General features: G+C 43.6%; 1 protein-coding gene and 1 pseudogene across 4 annotated transcripts in view; one reads left to right on the forward strand and one right to left on the reverse strand.

The window, feature by feature from the left end:
* The window catches only part of COG2 (component of oligomeric golgi complex 2), a 46,893-nt gene that overhangs the window by 3,859 nt on the left and 23,344 nt on the right, over positions 1-19,690 (forward strand). For 3 of the 4 annotated variants that reach the window (XM_030334312.2, XM_030334313.2, XM_030334314.2), the window contains exons 2-7: positions 9,332-9,493; positions 10,619-10,684; positions 12,897-12,977; positions 14,662-14,765; positions 17,520-17,628; positions 18,182-18,361. In XM_030334312.2, the coding sequence (XP_030190172.1) occupies positions 9,332-9,493; positions 10,619-10,684; positions 12,897-12,977; positions 14,662-14,765; positions 17,520-17,628; positions 18,182-18,361 (702 nt within the window). The other variant, XM_030334315.1, reaches the window with a different exon arrangement.
* Positions 1,597-2,338, reverse strand: LOC115527000 (annotated as a pseudogene).

Raw genomic sequence — 19,690 nt, forward strand, 5'->3', positions numbered from 1 at the left:
ATCAAGGCCTCTTACCCGGTCTCCTTGCACCCGTCCTCGCCTGTTTCTAGTCCCTCGTCTACACTACAGGCAGAGCGCTCTTTTCGAAACACGTATCTGGTCTCGTGTAACAGGTGGCTGGTTAGTCCACAGGCTCATGAGGAAACATTTCCGAAACATTTGAACCTATTTCAAAGAGGCTCATTCCCCTGCGGGATAGTTTTGATTGGCAGGCAGTGTAGTGCGTTTCTATGCTGAGCCAGTCTGCTTCTTCTGAACTGTATCAGTTCCTTTCCTGCACCCCCAGCGCATGGTGGCTTTGTTGGCACCCTGGGTAGGCACACAATACCTTTTTAATGAGAAGCGCCATCAGGAACCCTCTTTATGGTGACTGTAAGCATCCACGAGAGAATACAGATCTAGGGGGTGAGTCACTGAGGCTCCTCCCTTATTGTAATTGGGTGAATTGGGGATATTGAAGCAGGAAGTGTGTCAAGGGCGTTCCTGTTCTCAAGGAGCGTGTATTCTAATGGGGAAATAGAAAAGGGAAAAATGACCAGCTGCTCAGATCTTGTATTTTGCTGGTTGAGTGGCTGTGACCTGGAGACAGTGGGTCCCACTTTCAGCCCTGCTGTCCATTGGCCTGTGACTTGGGACCGATCACTTGCCTCTGGGCTTCGGTTTCCCCAGTATCTGCATAATCTCTGCGGCCTCTTCCGGCCCTTGACATTTCATGCTTCTGTGAAAGAAGGACGGTAGTCACTTTTTCCAGTTCGAAGACAAGGAAACTGAGGCCTGGGGTGTCATGACTTCCCCTAAAGTCACACAGTTATTTGGGGGCACATCACGGGCCTTATCTCCTGACCCCCATGCTTCAGTCTTGGGAAATAATACTGTATAACGTGTTCCTTTCCAGAGGCCACAGGTGGGAACTTTGGGAAGTGGGATAACCGGAATATTGAGAACAGCCCAGAAGATGGCACAGAGTCTGAATGCCTGCATTCCACCAGTACGGAAGAGATCGAGGGCTGCCTCCTATTTTAGAAGAAATTCTGACAAGGCTGGTGATCTGGACTCTTGGCCTATAGCTTAGGTACAGTAGATGAGACGAGAGGGAAAAGGTGGCCTGTTCGAGGTGGACTTCGTTGACGGCACCTAGAAACTGACAGAGCGACTGACGGAGAAGGAAAAGAGGAAAGTGGTGAAACGCAGACAGTCTGAAAGCAGGTCCGCAGCCGATGCCCAGTGACCTCCACCCCGGGGAGTGCCTTCATCTCACAGGAGCTGAGAGCTCTACCTTGTAGGTTCTTAGTTTGATGCCACGTCTCGATGAAAAGATTCCTTTCTCTTCCGCATCAGTTTGAGACATCATAATATTTTTGAGACTGACTGCCACAAAAAAATTGGGATTAGCCACATCTAGAACTTAGGTTACATTTCATTTTCATAGAAAAGTTTACTGATGTGAACTACTTTGGACGATAGGTAAGTGACGTTGGACAAAGTTTATTTGATTGGCACTTTTGCAAGACGAGGTTCTTGCAAAAAGAAGTGGTTTTTTGGTTGTCCTTGCTTTTGATTTTCATCTTTTTTTTTTTTATGTGAGCAGTCCTCTGATTTATAAAAAGATCCAACAAAATTTAAAATGATACAAAACGTCAGTTTCAAAACAACATCAGAAAGTGAGTATTTAACCGTACTCCGCTCGTAACAGAGCAAATGGGTAAGTAGGATAATTCATGCTGTGGCATATTGCTGTACAAAATGGAAGCAAAAAGTTGGTAAAGGAAGGCTCAAGAACCCTCTCTTTTAAGAAATAGAACTGAGGGGCTCCATAATCATCGGGCATCCGCTCAACACTGTACCTGTGGTTAGAAATGTACGTGATGGGAACTCCAGGGATCTTCCAGATCCTTCCTTTAAGGTCTGGGTTCACTGAGGCCACAGTGTCAAACTTGTTCTGAATTACTCCCTGGACGAAGCAGTCCTCTGCATGGGTCCCTTTGTGTGTGCGTGGTCGTCGTTCACATCTTGGATCCTTGGCAGTCCTTAGAGCCACTCGTTCTGCCCGAATTCCTCAGTTTCAGCCATTACACAGTCCGTTCTACAGGGGATACACTTGGCATACACACAGTCCATCACTGATTGTACTAAGCCAAGTTTGGCTTTCGTGGAAGAGTTGGTAAAGTTGGCATCAGCCAGGATGTGGTTGCATCACAAGAATAAGCAGGAAGGGTGTTGGGGGACTTCTCCTTGAGTGCACTGAGATCTTTCTTTTCTTTCCTTTTAGGTTTTAATCCTACTCTTCAAGCCTCTGATCTCAGAGACTGAGCATTCGCTTCATGGTCACGTACTTTCTTGCTTTTGCTTCCCCGTGTTCACGCTGCAGTCTTGTTTTCCTTGCTTTTTTTTTTTTTTTAATTTTTTTTTTTCAACGTTTATTTATTTTTGGGACAGAGAGAGACAGAGCATGAACGGGGGAGGGGCAGAGAGAGAGGGAGACACAGAATCGGAAACAGGCTCCAGGCTCTGAGCCATCAGCCCAGAGCCTGACGCGGGGCTCGAACTCACGGACCGCGAGATCGTGACCTGGCTGAAGTCGGACGCTTAACCGACTGTGCCACCCAGGCGCCCCCCTTGCTTTTGATTTTCGAATCCACTCTTTGTAATCCTGTTATAAAATTTCTCATTTGAATAAAATGTTGCACTTCTAGCCTACCGAGTTATTGATTATTAGTAATATTCAAAATTTGAGAGCAAGAAGATCTTTTTGTTATTTAACTAGTTTGATAGCATTTAGCATCGAATTTCTTAAAACATTTAAACAGATTAATCACAAACTGGGACATGGGCTCTTTTTTTTCTTTTTTTTTTAAGATTTTGTTTTTAAGTAGTCTCTACACCCAACATGGGACTCGAACCACGCCCCTGAGACCAAGAGTCATACGCTGCACCGACTGAGCCAGCCAGGTGCTCCTTGGGCTTGGGCTTTTTTTTTTTTTTTTTTTTTTAAAGTTCCTCAAGCAATTCTAACGTACGACCGATGTTGAGAACGTTGGAACTAGATAGTTCCACTAAGTAGCTCAAGAAATTAAGATGAAAAAGTAAACTAAAACCCAACATAGATTATGATTAGTGTTAAATTGAGGGGAAAAGGAGAGAGAAAGAGAGGAAATCAGCTGGAACAGAGCATAATTAGGTGCTCAAATACTTGTTAGATGGGTGAATAAATTTACAGAATATAGGTTTCCTTTGCCTTCTCATAAGTATGTCAAACGGGTATATACATATATATATATGGAACGAAGGAGTTCGATATAAAATTGATTAAAATAATGTTGGAACAACAGCAACAAAATGTTAGAACAGATGTTGCTTAGAATTTAAGTGTTACTATTTCATGATACTTTTAAGATGATCTGTCTATAGATGGTGGAAAGAACTCATTAGCGTATGTTTTTAAACTTCTCAAGCTTGAATAGCTTAGTAACCAAATAAAGTTGTCTTTGGGAGGCACAAGTCCTAGGCTATGTCATGTGTCCGTCACCCTGCCACAGTGAGAGATTAGAGGACAGGGATGCGAGGGAAGAGCTCCAGGGACCTTCTTGCATACATGCTGTTCCCTCGGGCAGGAACACTGTTCCCACACTTTCCCCAGGCCAGCTCCGACGTGTCATTTGGATCTCAACTCAGATGTCTTTGTTCTGTGTCTTTCCTGGTCATGCAAGTTCAGGTACCTCCCTGTCTCATCACTCACCTTCACAGTGTCCCATTTTCTTTGTAACTTTGATCACTATTCATTAGTATCACATTTATTTGTTTACATGTTTGTTTTCTCATTTCTGCATTAGAATATATGTTCCTTAAGAGCGGAGACCTTCTCATGGCTGTGTCCCCAGGTTTTAGAGCAGAGCTCGAGTTGCGTGGTCAATATTTAAGTAATATTTTGGGGATATACAAGGACTTTTATTCGTCTCTGTTGTCCTCTGGTCTTCAAGAAGGTTGGAAACACACATGGGCTCACACTAATTTCTTAGGTCTTTTGAGCTGTATTTTATGTAATGTGTGGGTTAGCATTTATTTTGTATTTGTGTTTCGATGAAATGGAATCTGTTTCAGGGCAGAGATCATAAATTTTGTGTGCCTTCTTCGTACCTCCCATAATTTGTAGGTGCAGAATGGTAGTGCCTGGGGCGAGGGGGGGGGGCGGGGGGTTCTGTTGTGGATGTGGTAGGTAGTGACTTTACATTTCCATGTATTTGGGGGAATGTTCTGCTTGGCAGCTTAGAGCATTTTGATCTTTCCACAGTCTTGCACAGTTATCACCGTGTTAAGGATACTGATATTTGGGTCTTTGGTAAGTTTTAAATGCTTAATTCCCTGGTTATTTTGTATTCGTCTTTGTTTGCCGTCCCGGAATGCAAAGGCATTAAAGTAGCTCAACTTTTAAACTCTGTTTGGTTTTAAATTTGAGTGATGTCACCGCTACTCTAGTGGTTAATGGTTCTTAATTGTCTGCAACTGGTCTGTTTTGCTGATTTAATATCCTGTGTTCTAGCGCCTCTTGTGATTTCACAACTTCTGGCCTTTTGGGGCATTTGTACTTTACCTGGGTTCAAGCAGGAAATACCGCTGAGGATAAAGAGAAACTATTTTTCTTCTTATTTCAGGGCTTACAGACCTCTAGTCTTAACTCCTTCCAGCTTTTCGGACATGGGAGGTTTTAATGTTTATTTACTTTTGAGAGAAAGAGAGAGAGTGCGAGCGAGAGCATAAGCTGGGGAGGCACAAAGAGAGAGGGAGACCCAGAATCTGAAGCAGGCTCCAGGCTCTGAGCTGTTGGCACAGTGCCTGATGTGGGGCTTGAACTCATGAATTATGAGATCATGACCTGAGTCAAAGTCAGATGCTCAACCGACTGAGCCACCCAGGCGCCCCTAAATTAGTGTTTTACTTTAGATTTTTTAAAGTATCTGCACATTTGACTTGTTGATGCTTAAGTTGTTTCATTTTTCCTTGAGCTGTAATTCACGTGATACAAAATTTACCGTTTTAAACTGTATTCTTCACTGGTTTTTAGTACATTACTCCACTGTGCATCCGTCACCACTGTCTAATTCTAAAACATGTCCTTCCCCCAAAAAAGAAACCTATCAGCTCTGATTCTCCCCTCCCCCCGTTCCTTGGCAACCACTAATCTACTTTCTGTTTTTATGGATTTGCCTGTCCTAGAACATCTCCTATAAATGGAATCATATGATATGCAACCTTTTGTATCTGGCTTCCTTTAACCTTAGAGTAGAATGTTTTCAGGGTTCATCGATGTTGCAGCACGTAACAGTACTTTATTCCCCCCCTTTTTTTTTTTGGCTGCGTGATAGGCTTCACCACCTTTAAAGTATCCTCATCAATGGACGGACATTGGGTTGTTGATACTTTTTGGCTGTTATGAATGATGCTGTGAGTGTTTTTTGTGTGTGAGCATCTGTCGTCAGTTCTATCAGGTATATGCCTAGATGTAGAATCACCGGGTAGTTGTATGTTTCACTTTTTGAGGAATTGCTGAGCTGTTTTCCACGTTAACTGCACCATTTTCCATTCTCGCCAGCAATACAGGAGGTTCCAGTTCCTTTGCCTTCTTGCCAACACTTGTCTTCGGGGTTTTTTTGTTGTTTTTTTTTTTTTTTTTTCTTATTTTATTGGATCCTGGTGGGTGGGAAGTGGTAGGTCAGTGTGGTTTTGATTTGCATTTTCCCTAAAGACTAATGATGTTGAACATCTTTACATGTGCTATTGGCCATCTGTGCGTCTTCTTTGGGAAAATATCAGTTTGAAGTCTGTTGCTTGTTTTTAAATTAGATTATTTCTCTTTTTATTGTTGAGCTATAAGGGCTTTTGCATATTCAGGTCATTAGATCCTTGTCAGATATACGATTTGCAGATATTTTCTCCCATTCTGTGGGTCGTCTTTTTTACTCTCTCAGTAGTATCCTTTGACACACAAAAGTTTTTATTTTGATCAAGTTCAGTTTACCAATTATTTTTTATGCTTTTTGTGTCATGTCTAAGAAAGCATTATGTAATTCAGAGTCACACAGGTTTTCACCTCTGTTTTCTCTAAGAGTGTTATAGTCTTTGCTCTTTTATTTAAGCTTTTGATCCACTTTGAGTTACTTTTTTGTGCATGTGTGAGGTTGGTGTTCCAAATTCATTCTTTTGTGTGTAGATATTGTCCCTGCAGTGGGCACTTGAAAAGACTGTTTCTTCCCCCAGCCATTGGTCTTGGCATCTTTTGAAAAATCAATTGACCATAAGTCTATGGGTTGCAAAGTCTTCCTTTTAAATGTTTAGCAGATTTACACTATAGAGTAAAACCATTCCTGGTAAGTGAAGTGTGTCTGTTGCTCGATGCCGCTGTGAGTTTGGGCTTGTTGTCACAGCAAAAGCTGCCTAATTCAGTATTCACAGATTACTGGGAAGTGATTTAGTCTTGTGTTGAGCAACATTTGTTTATCTGAGAACAAATACATAAATGGCAGGTTGAGAACTGATGCTACCTAGTAGCATTTGTTCAAGGGTCTGAGTTACATGATTTAGAATGCCATCGTCAAGTTCAGAACTTCAGAGAATACGTAATGAGGCAGGAAAAATGATCTACCTAAAGGCATACAGCTGGTTAGTAGCACGGCCAGGATTCTGAGCTGAGTCCTGCCTCTGCATTCCTTCTCTGATGTACTTCATAGCCATGAATGTAAGGTGTTGTCTGAGGTGGTCTCAAGAGGCAAAAGTCCAGGCTAATTCTGGCCCCAGTTTAAGAAGCAGGTGGTTTTTCAGTAGATGGCTGTGAAATTATGGTTTGGTATGAATTGCTCTTCTCTGACACTATCAGGGTAGGTGTTTGGCTGATTAAGAAAGTCAGTTGAAACAAGTAACTCTTTTTTTTTTTTTTTTTTTTTAATTTTTTTTTTTCTTTTCAACGTTTTTATTTTATTTTTGGGACAGAGAGAGACAGAGCATGAACGGGGGGGGGGCAGAGAGAGAGGGAGACACAGAATCGGAAACAGGCTCCAGGCTCTGAGCTGTGAGCACAGAGCCCGACGCGGGGCTCGAACTCCCGGACCGTGAGATCGTGACCTGAGCCGAAGTCGGACGCTTAACCGACTGCGCCACCCAGGCGCCCCGAAACAAGTAACTCTTAAGGAATGGTGCATATGGTTCTTAGCATTTACGTTAACATTTATGCCAAAATGTAATAAAGGGGAAACAAGAGTGTAACTAATCTGTGAGACCGGTACTTGGAAATTGATTATGAAAGGTTCTGAACATCTGTTCAATGGAACACTTAACATCCATGTAAAATATTAATACAAATGTATACATTTTATGAAAAGACATTGAAGTTACATTTTTAAATGGGAAATAACAGTTGAGAAGAACATGAATATTAAGCTGCCGTGTGTGTGTGTGTGTGTGTGTGTGTGTAGACACATAAAGAAGGTCTGGGTTTCAGTTCAAGATGGCGGTGTAGGAGGATCTTGAACTCCTCTCCTCCCACGGATACCCTGAACCTACAGCTACATATGGAACAGTTTCCTCTGAAAAGTACCCAAAACTAGCTGAGTGACTCCTACACATTAGGTGAATAAAGAAACAACCTACGCTGAAGTGAGATGCAGTCTTGCCATAAATCCCACCCCTGGCACAGTGACCCACAATTGGGAGGGAGCTCACAATCCAGACTTTGCCCCTAGGAGCAATGGTTTGAACCCCACATCCAGCACCCCAACTTTTAAGACCTGCACTTCAGACACAAGCCCCCAGAACATCTAGCTTTGAAAGCCAACAAGGCTTGCATCCGTGAGACCCACAAGGCTGTGGGGAACAGAGAAACAGTTCTTAAAGCAGTCACGTGAGTGGAGTCCCCCAACTCCAGGACTCAGCACAGAAGTAGCCGATTGGAAAAGGTTCAGATTTTCTGTAAAAGAGGCCCATTTGCTTATCATAGAGCACTGACGGGCTGGCATCTAATTTAACACTCATCTGGGGCCCACTCTGTAGTCTGCAAAGACGGAACTGGCAGGTGTTACCTTTGTGCCGTCTCTCTGCCTCCCCCTGCTCACTGGTATCTCCGGAAAAGAAGCTTGAATGCTCATCTGGTGTCCATGTTTTGCAGTCGCCACCTAAGGGATTCCTCTAGGTCATGTGGCTCCAGTGACCAGCAAGGCTTACGCTCACAGGCCCCTCATGTTTATTACAGTATTTACAACAGCCAAGACTTGGGAACAACTTAAGTGTCCATCAGCGAGTGAATGGAAAAAGAAAATGTGTGTATATACAGTGGAATAGTATTCAGCCATAAAAAGAAGGAAGTCTTGCCATTTGCAACAACATGGATGGACCTTGAGGATATTATGCTAAGTGAAATAAGTCAGAGAAAGACACATGTCGTGTCATCTCCCTTATATGTGGAATCTGTAAACAAAAACAAAAAATGAAGTCATAGAGAACAGATTGGTGGTTGCCAGAGGTGGTGGGGAGGGGTGTGGGGAGGGAATGGATGAAGGGGTCAAATGGTACAAACTTCCAGTTAGTAAGATAAGTTTTGGGGATGTGATATACAGCATGTACTTCTAGGAAATACCATATGGTACATTTGAAGATTGCTAAGAGTAACTCCGAAATGTTCTTATCACAAGAAAAAATGTGTGTGTGGTGATGGATGTTAACTAGTCTTGGGGTGATCATTTCACAATAGATGAAACCATGAAATCATTATCTTGTACACCTGAAAGATTATGTGTCCGTTGTATCTCAACTTTTGAAAAAGTAACTTAACATTTTAAAGAGAAAAGACCAAAATACAACAAGTCTGGGAGGATGTGAATCACAATGTTAAATAGTAGGTGGGCGGGGGGGCGACGTGAACAGTGTTTATCCGTAGAGCTTCAGAGAGCAGATGATTTTTTACACTCTTTAATATAATTATTTCCTTATTGGTTGAAAGTTTGCCATTGAGCATTTGTTACATTTAAAATAAAGAAGCAAAGGCTGTTTCTGTTTTGAGACAAGCCTCTGAAATGTATAATAAAAAAAAAAAATCCCTTGTGGAACTTAGGCAGCAGGAGAGAATGGTCTTGGTGAGGCCCCCTTTCCCGCACCTCTGTGACGTGAGCAGGCGCCCTGGTGTCACTGTGTGTCCCTAGACACTCCCCCCCCCCGCCCGCCCCGCGCAGCCGCAGAGCCCCTTCTAAATGAGTAGAATGGCGTTTCTCTCTCTGTCTCTGATTTGATTTTTATACGTAAAATGTGATGTCATTGGCGATCATTTTTTCTTTGTGGTTTGATTTTTCAGGAAGATTTCGATGTGGATCACTTCGTGTCCGACTGCCGGAAGCGCGTGCAGCTGGAGGAACTGAGAGGTGACCTGGAACTCTATTACCGACTCCTCAAAACAGCCATGGTGGAGCTCATCAACAAAGACTACGCGGATTTTGTCAACCTGTCCACAAACTTGGTAAGCCTGAAATCCGCAAGGCCCTCTCATCCATATTTATTCTTCAGAGTGGAGTGTACTAAAAGAAAGCTTTCAGAAAGTCGATTCCCCCTGCGCCACCCCCCCCCACCAAAAAAAAACCCTAAAGAGATTACTAAGTTCACGAGTAAAATAACTAAACTGTTTGGTGTGCATTTGTTTGGTTCTAGTGTTTAAATTCATTTCAGGCCGCTCTAGCTTGATTATTTTTTTGAAATCGTTAGTAAAGAGGTCAACAGCAGAGGATAAGAATATCGGAGTCGTCGTTTTTGGTAGTTGCTAAGTGATTACCCTGAAGTCTTACTTGGTTGAGGCTAATTTGCAAGAGCAGATACCAACCATTCTGAAGGAAGTGTCGAATTTACTTTCAGGTGGATGCGTTAGCCAGAGCTAGGTTGAGGGGACGTGGGCCAGTATTGATATTTAGAAGGCGTGGTTTTATAAAAACATAAGAATGATTTGTAGTGAGCATGTCAAGTGTTTGTGAAAGCTGTTTAGAAATGCTTGGGTTATAATATTTGCAGAAAAGTCTCCTTGTTCTTACTTCATTTTGTTTAAAATCTGCCGAAAGTCGGCAGCTCCGTGGGGATTTCAAGAAGCATTAAAATAATGAGGCATATTTGCTTTTGGGAAATACACCCCTAATATAAATGTTCCAGTGGGATTAGAAACCCAGATAATTTGATTTCTGTTCTATTTAATTTGGATTTTTCTCAAGGGTTATAATGATGCTTAGGAGAGACATAGCCCATTGGCCTTTCACATCAACTGGCTGGGTATCATAAATTACGGACAGATAGCTGTGCCCCTTCCGTTACAATTTTTCACATTCATTTAAAATGGCATCTAAAGGCAAATTGTTTGAAGGTTTCATTTATTAGGACTTCCCTTGTTTGTATAGTTTCATGTATACCAACAGATTTTTTTCGTATTCTATGAACAACATTGATGGCACAGTAACATTTCCGTTATTTAACTAGTTACTCAGCAAAATACAGTCATACCAAAAAAATAACTTAAGTCTAGTACTGCTTTGATCATTAAAAGATACTTCACTGTTATTCCTGATTGTGATGTGTGTGTGTGCCAACGTGATTTTGCCTTTAGGTTGGCATGGACAAGGCCCTCAATCAACTTTCTGTGCCTTTGGGACAGTTACGAGAAGAAGTTCTGGTAAGTCCCTACATAGTATAAAACAAGCTACTGGAAAGCATGTGGTCCTCGTTTGCCTTCTCCAAGAAGAATTCCTTTCATCTGTCAGCTCGTGGTGCGGTGGTTGTTTTCTCATGGTTTCATGATTATTGTATTTGCCTTCAGAAAAGTTGTAAATGATTTTCTATATTTGCATGTGGTATTATGACCTAAAAAACATGTTCGATCTGAAGAAGACAGATTCTCAGAGTAGACAGCCTTAAAATGTCAGGGGAGAGGAAGAATATTTCCAAATTCAACTTATTAATGCCACCTGACTCCCATGTAAGTGGTTTCCAGCTTCTGAATGGCTCATTTGAACAGTTCCTAATTTGTAAGTATCCCCTCCCCTCCCAGACAGTAATGTACAGCTATGAAATCCTTCATGTAACCGAAGGATGATATAGATGTAATATCTAATAATGTTTCTCTGAGAAAATCCCTGCTGTGGGAATAGAACTCCCCACTCCCAGACGTTGGGAATGGGAACTCCGCCTGGTGAACAGCGGAGGGGAACTTAGGGCATCACTTCCAACAGAAAACTGTGCCGTCCTGTCCTCCCCCACCCCCCAGTCTGTGTCGATGCCCTGACTCGCCCCCCCCTCACCCCCCCGACCCCTCTGTTTGGATGCACTGTTGTGAACTTGGTGCTCTGCACCGTCCTGTCCTGGGTATGTCACCCCTAGCTTGAGTGGCCTCGTGCATCAGCCCATAAGACAGCGCCTGGAACCTGAGGAGATACTAGAAGTGGAAGATGATCTAAGGGAAGGCCCGGTGCATGGATAAAGCTGGAAAAAACGTGGAGTCCCAGCAATGTCAGTGCTGAGAAGCCCAGAGGAGGGGTAGGCAGGAAAGAATTCATAGAAGAGGGAAATTTGGAGCCGTGCCTCGAGCTAGCTAATACTCTTCCTTGTTTATGTCTCGTTTGAATGTTACAAAATCTTACTGAGATGCTTTCCCCCGGAAGGGAAGAGTGATTTTTGTGGTCCACTATTGGATTCCACGCCTGCTGCCGCGTGTCTCTCCTGCCTCCTCCTTGGTGTGCCCCTTCCTCCCCCAGCCCCATAGCCGTGGTGTCCCCCGAGCCCAGCCTTCGTTTGGCCTTCCGCTCCTCTCTGAAACCCCTCTCCCCAAAGGTAGATTTGCTCTGCCGACTACTGCTCTCGCCTCGCACACAGGTTCCTGTCCTGCCTCGTCCCTGCGAGCACCGTATCCCCTTCCTTTTCCACAGCCGTCTTTATAGCTGCTTTTGTCCTAATGAGCCACAGACCTGACCTTCCTTTCTGGTCCCAACTCAGAGACCAGATCTAAGATTCTGAGAGATTCTAAGATCTTTAACGGATAAGACTGTTTCTGTCTTCGTTGTTGTATCCTCATGTGCTGTCACGACAGCTGACATCTAGTAGGTATTTCATGATGTTTTCTGAGTGAAATAATTCACCTTTCTGTAGAATTTTTGTGATGTGTCCAGTTTATCCCAGCTGTTTCATGAGCCTTTGTTTTGGCTCTAATTCCTGTCTTCTACTTGGTTTCATTCCTCAGCTTCCGGCCCTCTTTCTCCACCTGTGAGCTCTCCCTTTTCCTGGCCATTCTGTTCTTACTCCTTGATTCCTAATATTTCCAAAACATTTCCTACGATAGGTCAGTGCTTCAACAGTCTCTAGTTCTCCAGAATGTGTGGAATCCCGTCTAAAGCCCTCATCTGAGTGAAGTCCTCCTGAGTTGACCCCTCCCTTATTTCTACTTCTCTCCAAAACGAAGCCAACAGCGCACCCGGGTGCATGGCTGCGACCCTGAGTGTGGACGTGTCTACACCTTCTTACCTCTTGTCTTCTGAAGATCCTCTCTCCGCCCATGCACGGCTTCAGAGCCGGGTTTGAGTCCCACCCCTTTTCCAGACTCTTCTGTACTTTGCTTCAGACTACCTATTCTCCACTCTGACCACCCATGACATTCACTGTATATGTATTATTATTCTTCTGGCCGTTAATACAGTGCGACCCTGGCTTTATGTCATTTTGCCCCTAAATCATGAGTACCCTCAACAACATTTGTGTCTGATATTTCGTGTTATTGTCAGTGTCTGCATAATACTGGTCTGCAGGTATTAAGTTCTGTGAGGTTGAATTAAATGTATAAACCTGATCATGTTACAGAACAGTTTCTGCAGTATACTTTGTTTATGCTTTTAAAGAGCCTCAGGTCATCTGTCAGTGAAGGCATTCGGGCAGTGGATGAACGGATGTGTAAGCAAGAGGACATCAGGAAGAAAAAGGTATCCCTTAGTAGATTTCCCACGTTACGTGCCGGTTACGTGTCCCCTCCTCGTGTCCCTTCATGCTTGTCAGTACTATGCAGCTTTGTTTTCAAAGCTCTTTTGCATGTGCATATTTCGCATTATAATGTCACGTTATCTACTTGAAATAGTAAGACGGAATTTTAGAGGTACCCACATGGTCTCAAGGTCCCTCACTTTTTCCAGAACAAGAAATAATAATAACTGATGTCAGTGGAGCACTTGGTGGTTTAACAGCCACGTAAATGTTCTCCACCCCTGTATTCTACTGCAGGTTAGTTGTTCTAGAAAAGGCGGAGTATTGCTGTCTCATGCTCGGCCATGTTTGTTTCTTTTTTCGTTTCCCTTCTTTAAATACACGTCTGCGTGCACTGCCTTTACTGTTTAGTGGCCCTGGATTTTAATTTTATTTTCTGATTTTTTTCTTTATGCTCTGGTTTTAGCTCTTATTATTGGTTTTTGAATCCCAGTTATCAACATACAGGGTTATATTAGTTTCAGGTGTACAATGTAGTCATTCAGCACTTCCGTACGTCAGCCGGTGCTCATCACAGCAAGGGGACGCCTTCATCCTCGACACCTGTTCTTCACAGCCCTGGTTTTATTCATGATCATAAGGATGTCAGGGCAGAGTTGGAATTGGGATTCCAGACTTCTGACTCTATCCAGTGTTTTGTACATGTATTTATTAGCATATTTTATTATTATTATTTTTAGTATTTTTTGAGAGAGAGAGGGAGCAAGTGAGGGGGAGAGAGAGAAGTGGGGCTTACCCGAAGTGGGTCTCAAGTTTACCCAAAGTGGGGCTCGTGCTCACCCGATGTGGGGCTCGAACTCACGAACCGTGAGATGCTTAACTGACTGAGCCACCCAGGTGCCCCCTTATTAGCATATTTTCTTAAATCTCACGGGGGAGAAAGAAGCTTATTTTAGAGACTGTCTATTTCTCCTTTACTTCTTCTCCCAGCTTTTGTCCGAAGAATTCATGTGGTGTGTTTCTAGACAAGATTGTAAGCTTCATGAAAGCAGACATTTTTCTAGTTTTATTCACTGCTGTCCCCACTGTCTGGAAGAATGTCTAGCTCCCAGGAGGGGTTCTCAGGTACTCTTTGTTTAACGGGTGACTTTGTATTTTTCGTTCTTTTAAGGATAAGAGTTCTTATAACGTCCCTCAACCTCTTGGCAATATTTGTAGCATAAAATGCCTTCAATGAATTGACACTAGGGCATATAGGTGTATCATGCGCATGTAAACCAAGAGGATAAGTACGATCAGAAACTGAAAAGGTGAAGAAAGGGCCATAAGAAAATAAATGGACTGCCCATAGAGAGATTCAGGATGGGAAAAAGAAGAAATAAGAGTACAGAGCAGTGAGAAAGCAAAAGTCTAGGGGTTTTTCGTTTGTGTGTGTGTGTGTGTGTGTGTGTTTTTTACTACTAATTTGCAGTAGAATATTGAAATATGCTTGTTCCAGAAAGCCAAAATTAAGATTTCCATTCTTGGCAATTCAGTGTTTTATAGAAATATTCAAAATGTAGGATGCTCTATATATTCAAACTTGACTTTTGGTTTTATATTTTCTGGCACTTAGCATGGAAAACAAGATGATTAAGGTTAAACATTATAATAACTTTTTTGTTTGCTTAATTTTTATCTTTATAGATGTGCGTGTTGAGGCTTATACAAGTTATTCGATCAGTTGAAAAAATTGAAAAAATCTTAAATTCTCAAAGCTCTAAAGAAACATCTGTACTAGAAGCAAGCAGGTAAGTATTTTTTTTTTTTACTAAATAGCACGTAAATTAATACTTCACATCCAGTTTAAATATTGTTTTGTTTCGTTTTAGTTAGAATTCATTTCTGAATAAGGAGAAAATCCACGTCTGTAGCTTAGCGTTTTCAAACAAAGCTCCGGGAGAGTAGAGTGCATGAAATGGTAAAGTTTATTATACGTCATTTTAAACCCTTTGTGGTCCTAGGCCATATAGTTCCAACACTGGGGGTCAGAGGCAGTGTGCCTCCCGTGGAAAGTTTTTACATTTGGAATCCCCTTCCCTATTAGAGCTAGCAAAATCCTTGTTGATCTTCAAGGTATAGCCTTCATCTTTCTCAGATTTTCTCTAGACCTGCCCAGAGTATTAACCATTGATGTGTTTTGCACCAGCATTATATCGTTAACAGAAACAGTATAGGGCACGTCTAGGTGAAATGCACAAACGAGGAAGAAAAAGCTTCTGAAATCAGAAAAAGATGACCGCTGTCTGTGTTACGCTGCGACTTACCGCCTTCTTAGTGTGAATTTTCAATCAGCCGGGTAGATGAGGGACTCGGAAAATGAGTTGTCAGAGCACGGCGGCACCAGCGGGACGCGCTGTGGAACAGTGGGAAGAACGCAGGCTTGGGGAGCCCGAGTCCAGGTCCTTCGGTGCCCTGTGTCCCCTGGAGTGTAAGGCTGACAGCAACCCCACGTGCAAGGTTGTCTCAGCCAGTGAGGGACTGTCGGCCATACCTGGCATACACAGGCCCTCCCCCTTAGGAAATCTGGGTTTAACGTGAGCTGTCTTGTTGAAATCACCCTGATAGCTGTAGCGTTTTTCCACGAGGAATACTGGATCATTGAGGCAGCACCACCCACAGCCAAACTGAATATACCTAGAGTTCAAAGGTTTGGTCCCACCAAAAAGGCATGGGGGATTTCTTAGTTTTAGGAACTAATGTTTTAGATTCGGAAAGGTGCCCAGAGACCCCACGCTCCACATCTCTCGTTATGGAGTAAAGAAAGGAGACATCCCAAAGGAAGGGGGTTCTCGGGTCCTCCATCTCTGCCTCCTTTCATAATCCAGACGTGAAAATGGGGACTCGCTGCCTGCCGGGTGTGTTTCTTCGGCCCACTGCTCTTGTGCCCCTGACCCCTTCGTCACTTATCAGACACCCCGGGAACGTCCGTTCCCGTCCGTCTAGTGGAACCGGCTCGTCTTCAGCTGCTCTGCTCTGCTGACGGTCCCTCTAGCCGCATCCTCATTTGGCCTCTCTGTTGCTCCGATGCGCGCCTTCCAGTTTTCTTTGTTTTTGCCCGTTCCTGCTGTGTTCCTTCGATAGAAATCCCTCAGTGGTTTCTGTTTCTGTAATTTGTTCCTTTGGCAACTCTGCCTTTAATGTAATAGATATTATGCTCTTTCTTGCTCAGAATCACCTTTGAGGCTTTTTTCTTTCCTTTTGAACAGCAGCTTTGAGCTGTAGACAAAGGAAAACCAGAGCCATGTTGGTGAATAGTAAACAGATCATGCTTCCTAGGCCAGGAGACGTTGAGATAATTGGTAAACAACACGTCCACGCTAGGTTACTCAAGTTAGAGGTTAAGCTTCGGGGTTGGTCACGCTGGGCACTTTCCCTCTACGCTCGTTTGGATGCTGCGGAAACAGGGCCGGGTGGATCACTGCTGGTCTGCATATAGCGTTTTGTATTTCCTGATGGTGTGGGTTTTCCCCTCACTGCCTGCTTGTGCCTCGTCAGATGTGGGATGCCTTAGAAAAGCCCAGCGGGGGGGCGCCTGGGTGGCGCAGTCGGTTAAGCGTCCGACTTCAGCCAGGTCACGATCTCGTGGTCCGGGAGTTCGAGCCCCGCGTCGGGCTCTGGGCTGATGGCTCAGAGCCTGGAGCCTGTTTCTGATTCTGTGTCTCCCTCTCTCTCTGCCCCTCCCCCGTTCATGCTCTGTCTCTCTCTGTCCCAAAAATAAATAAGCGTTGAAGAAAAGCCCAGCGGGTACTTTCAGTGCCTTTATGGTTTTCATCTTTCACTATTCAGCTTCCTCTTAAGTGATGTTGATGCTTTATAACGTGTTTGGAGGGAGGGGGAGTACATTTATTACACGTGGTAGCCGATACAAACGCGTGTTTTCTCGGTAGGACCCGGAGCATGTGGATTGCTCTTTCTGCTCTTTGGTACACGCAAATTTAAAGTAAGCTACTTTGAGGTGTTTCATTTATTGCTGCTGGAGGGCCAGTTTTATTTTATTGAAGGGACAACAGGATTTGGTGCCTGAGACGTATTAGAGGTCTTTTGGAAGGAGGGAGAATGAGGCAGGTGGAGAAGAGGAGGATTCAGCTATGAATGATGGGAAAGGGCAAGAGAGAGAAGGGGGTTAGAGATGAAGACCTCATGAATGGGAGAGCCTGAGGAATGTGGTGGAAACACGCAGTTGCACCCACACTCCCCCGGTCCGGCTCCTGCTGCTCGTGTGGGCCCTGTGGCTGGGGCCAGGCAGTGTCAATGGCTTGCTTATACGTGATGACCTCCCCACCACGCCTAGAACATGCTTTGCTTACGGCTTGTAGTGAAAATCCACAGCACGGAAGATACGTTAGCTTTCACCTTGTGACAAGGGGTCTGTGGGAGAAAACACCCTGAAGAAAAGTTACGACACCGTGGGTGCTAAAGCCTCCCTGTTGCTAATTGGGTGATATCGTCTGTTGGAAGTTAAATAACTCTGGGAACTAAATTTCTGTAACTGTCTCTACTAGCCCACTTTTGACTGGACAGATTTTGGAGAGAATTGCCACAGAATTTAACCAGTTACAGTTTCATGCTGTTCAAAGCAAAGGCATGCCTCTTTTGGACAAAGTAAGACCGGTAAGTGTTGGTTTAGATTTTCACAGTTTGCTGTTTGGGAATTTGCTGAATGATTTTAGTTAAATCTCGTATTGCCCCTGATAATTGTTGCCGTAGAGGACTTTGAAACCAACGTTGAATTTTTTCTTTCAGTTTTTGTTTCTGGGGACCCTGCTTCTCTCATGTCATGTTAGAGAGATTTTGCGTAAAGTCACAAGCATATTCTCCAAATTACACGAGTAAAATGAATTCTGAATTTCATGTAACTCGACACATTGTACGAGGTAGTCAGAATTAATTTACCCAAAGCCCTTGGCTGGGTTTAAACACATTTGTCGGATTTACTCTGTAGCTTAAGAAGAAAATAACTTTTTTTTGTCATTTCTTAGATGAAGCAAAGATTTACTTGTAAAGAAATCGTGGGGAGAAGAGATATCACTGTTAACTCTCCAGAAAATGTTAATCTTTTAATCTTACGTATATTCTAGTAGAATAGGAGGTCTGTTGTATACATATTTGAATTTTTAGCAATTGGTCTACCTGGAACTTTCCTTACAGCTGTTTTTGCTTGCAGCGGATAGCCGGCATTACAGCCATGTTACAGCAGTCACTGGAAGGCCTGCTCTTAGAAGGTCTCCAGACTTCCAACGTTGATATAATACGGCACTGCCTACGGACCTACGCCACAATTGACAAGACACGGGATGCCGAGGCCTTAGTCGGTCAAGTTCTAGTGAAACCCTACGTGGATGAGGTGTGTGCACTCGTTTCTTTGTTCAGACGCTCCTAGAGCATCTACTCGGACTTGGATTCTTCACTGGCTGTGGGGGGATAGATCAGAGATCTTTCTGTACAGTCTCATAGTTACCGCACTCTCGGTCCCCCCGTTGGTTACAGTCAGAGTGCCAGGAACCGAGCATGCTCTCCAGTATTCTCTAGTGATGTCATAACCCAGGGATCATCCTAATACCATAGGGATGAGGGTCTTGCCTAGGGAGAAGGTCCGGATCCGAACATTTGCAGGTCAGTTTTAAGTTGTGTCAATTCTACGTCAGTGAGGTTGTGAAAAAGCATTTTTGCACTGCCAGGGTAGAGGAGTAGAACAGTTAGGCCGATGACCGCTCCGCAGCACGTGCCTGGTGGCGGAGTGTGTGGACAGCCCCGTGAGCTTGGAAAGTCCGCGAGGGAGGTGTCTTCCCAGAATAGATTGGGCCTAAGTGTTGAAAACCATGGGGGCGTCTGCCAGGCCAGGAAGTGGGAAGGAGGGAATGTTCAAAGATGAAGGGCTTTTCTGGGCAGATTAGTTCCTTAAACCCGAACTTGGTTGTCCAGGACCCTTCACCTATCGGGGTATAGTTAAGTTACAGGCAGGGAGTATATCCTGCCTTTGAGGAGCCAGAATATAGGTCGTATCATACAAGGTTGCCAACACTCAACAATTTCCGGCTTAGAAAATGGCAGTTCCGTCTGGTTCAAACCGATAGAAGCCATAAAGCCAGTCCTCAGTGTTTGAAGACCCTCTTGCAGTCACCTGTCAGTGTGAATGTTCTTCCTGTCCCAGTCAGTACAAAGCTTCCAAGCCCTGTGACTTCAGGATGAAAGCCTTCCATTTTTAAAATGGGACAGTGAATCCTGTTGGTAAAAGTGAAATTTAAGGCTTAATTTCAGTAAGCCTCTCAACTTCATTAGGATCACTAAAAATAAATGATCTGCCAGTTCCCTGTGTGTATCCTGTTCTATTTCATGGCTATTTTTGTGGGGATGAAAAAGACCGATTAACTACGTTATGCTTTATCCGTAAGTGAAAGTAGGGTAGTTCCTAATGTATGCTTTTTTCATTGAGCTGCATCTAATGTGCCAAATTAAGAAAATATTTTAAGTTTCAGTGGCATATTAAAGGGACGATGGCCACGTTTGTATTTTAAGTTTGTGTGCTTGTCCTTTCTTTACCTCTTGACTCTCAACCTTCCCACAAAAAATAAAATAATAAAGTAAAATAAAATGTGTTTTCTTCCATCGTTCTCTGTCCCAACCCTTTCCCTAATCTGGTGGTGGTCGGCTAGGCCAAGGTCAAGACAGTACA

This window comes from Lynx canadensis, chromosome D2 (assembly GCF_007474595.2).
Source record: "Lynx canadensis isolate LIC74 chromosome D2, mLynCan4.pri.v2, whole genome shotgun sequence".
Lineage (NCBI taxonomy): Eukaryota > Metazoa > Chordata > Mammalia > Carnivora > Felidae > Lynx > Lynx canadensis.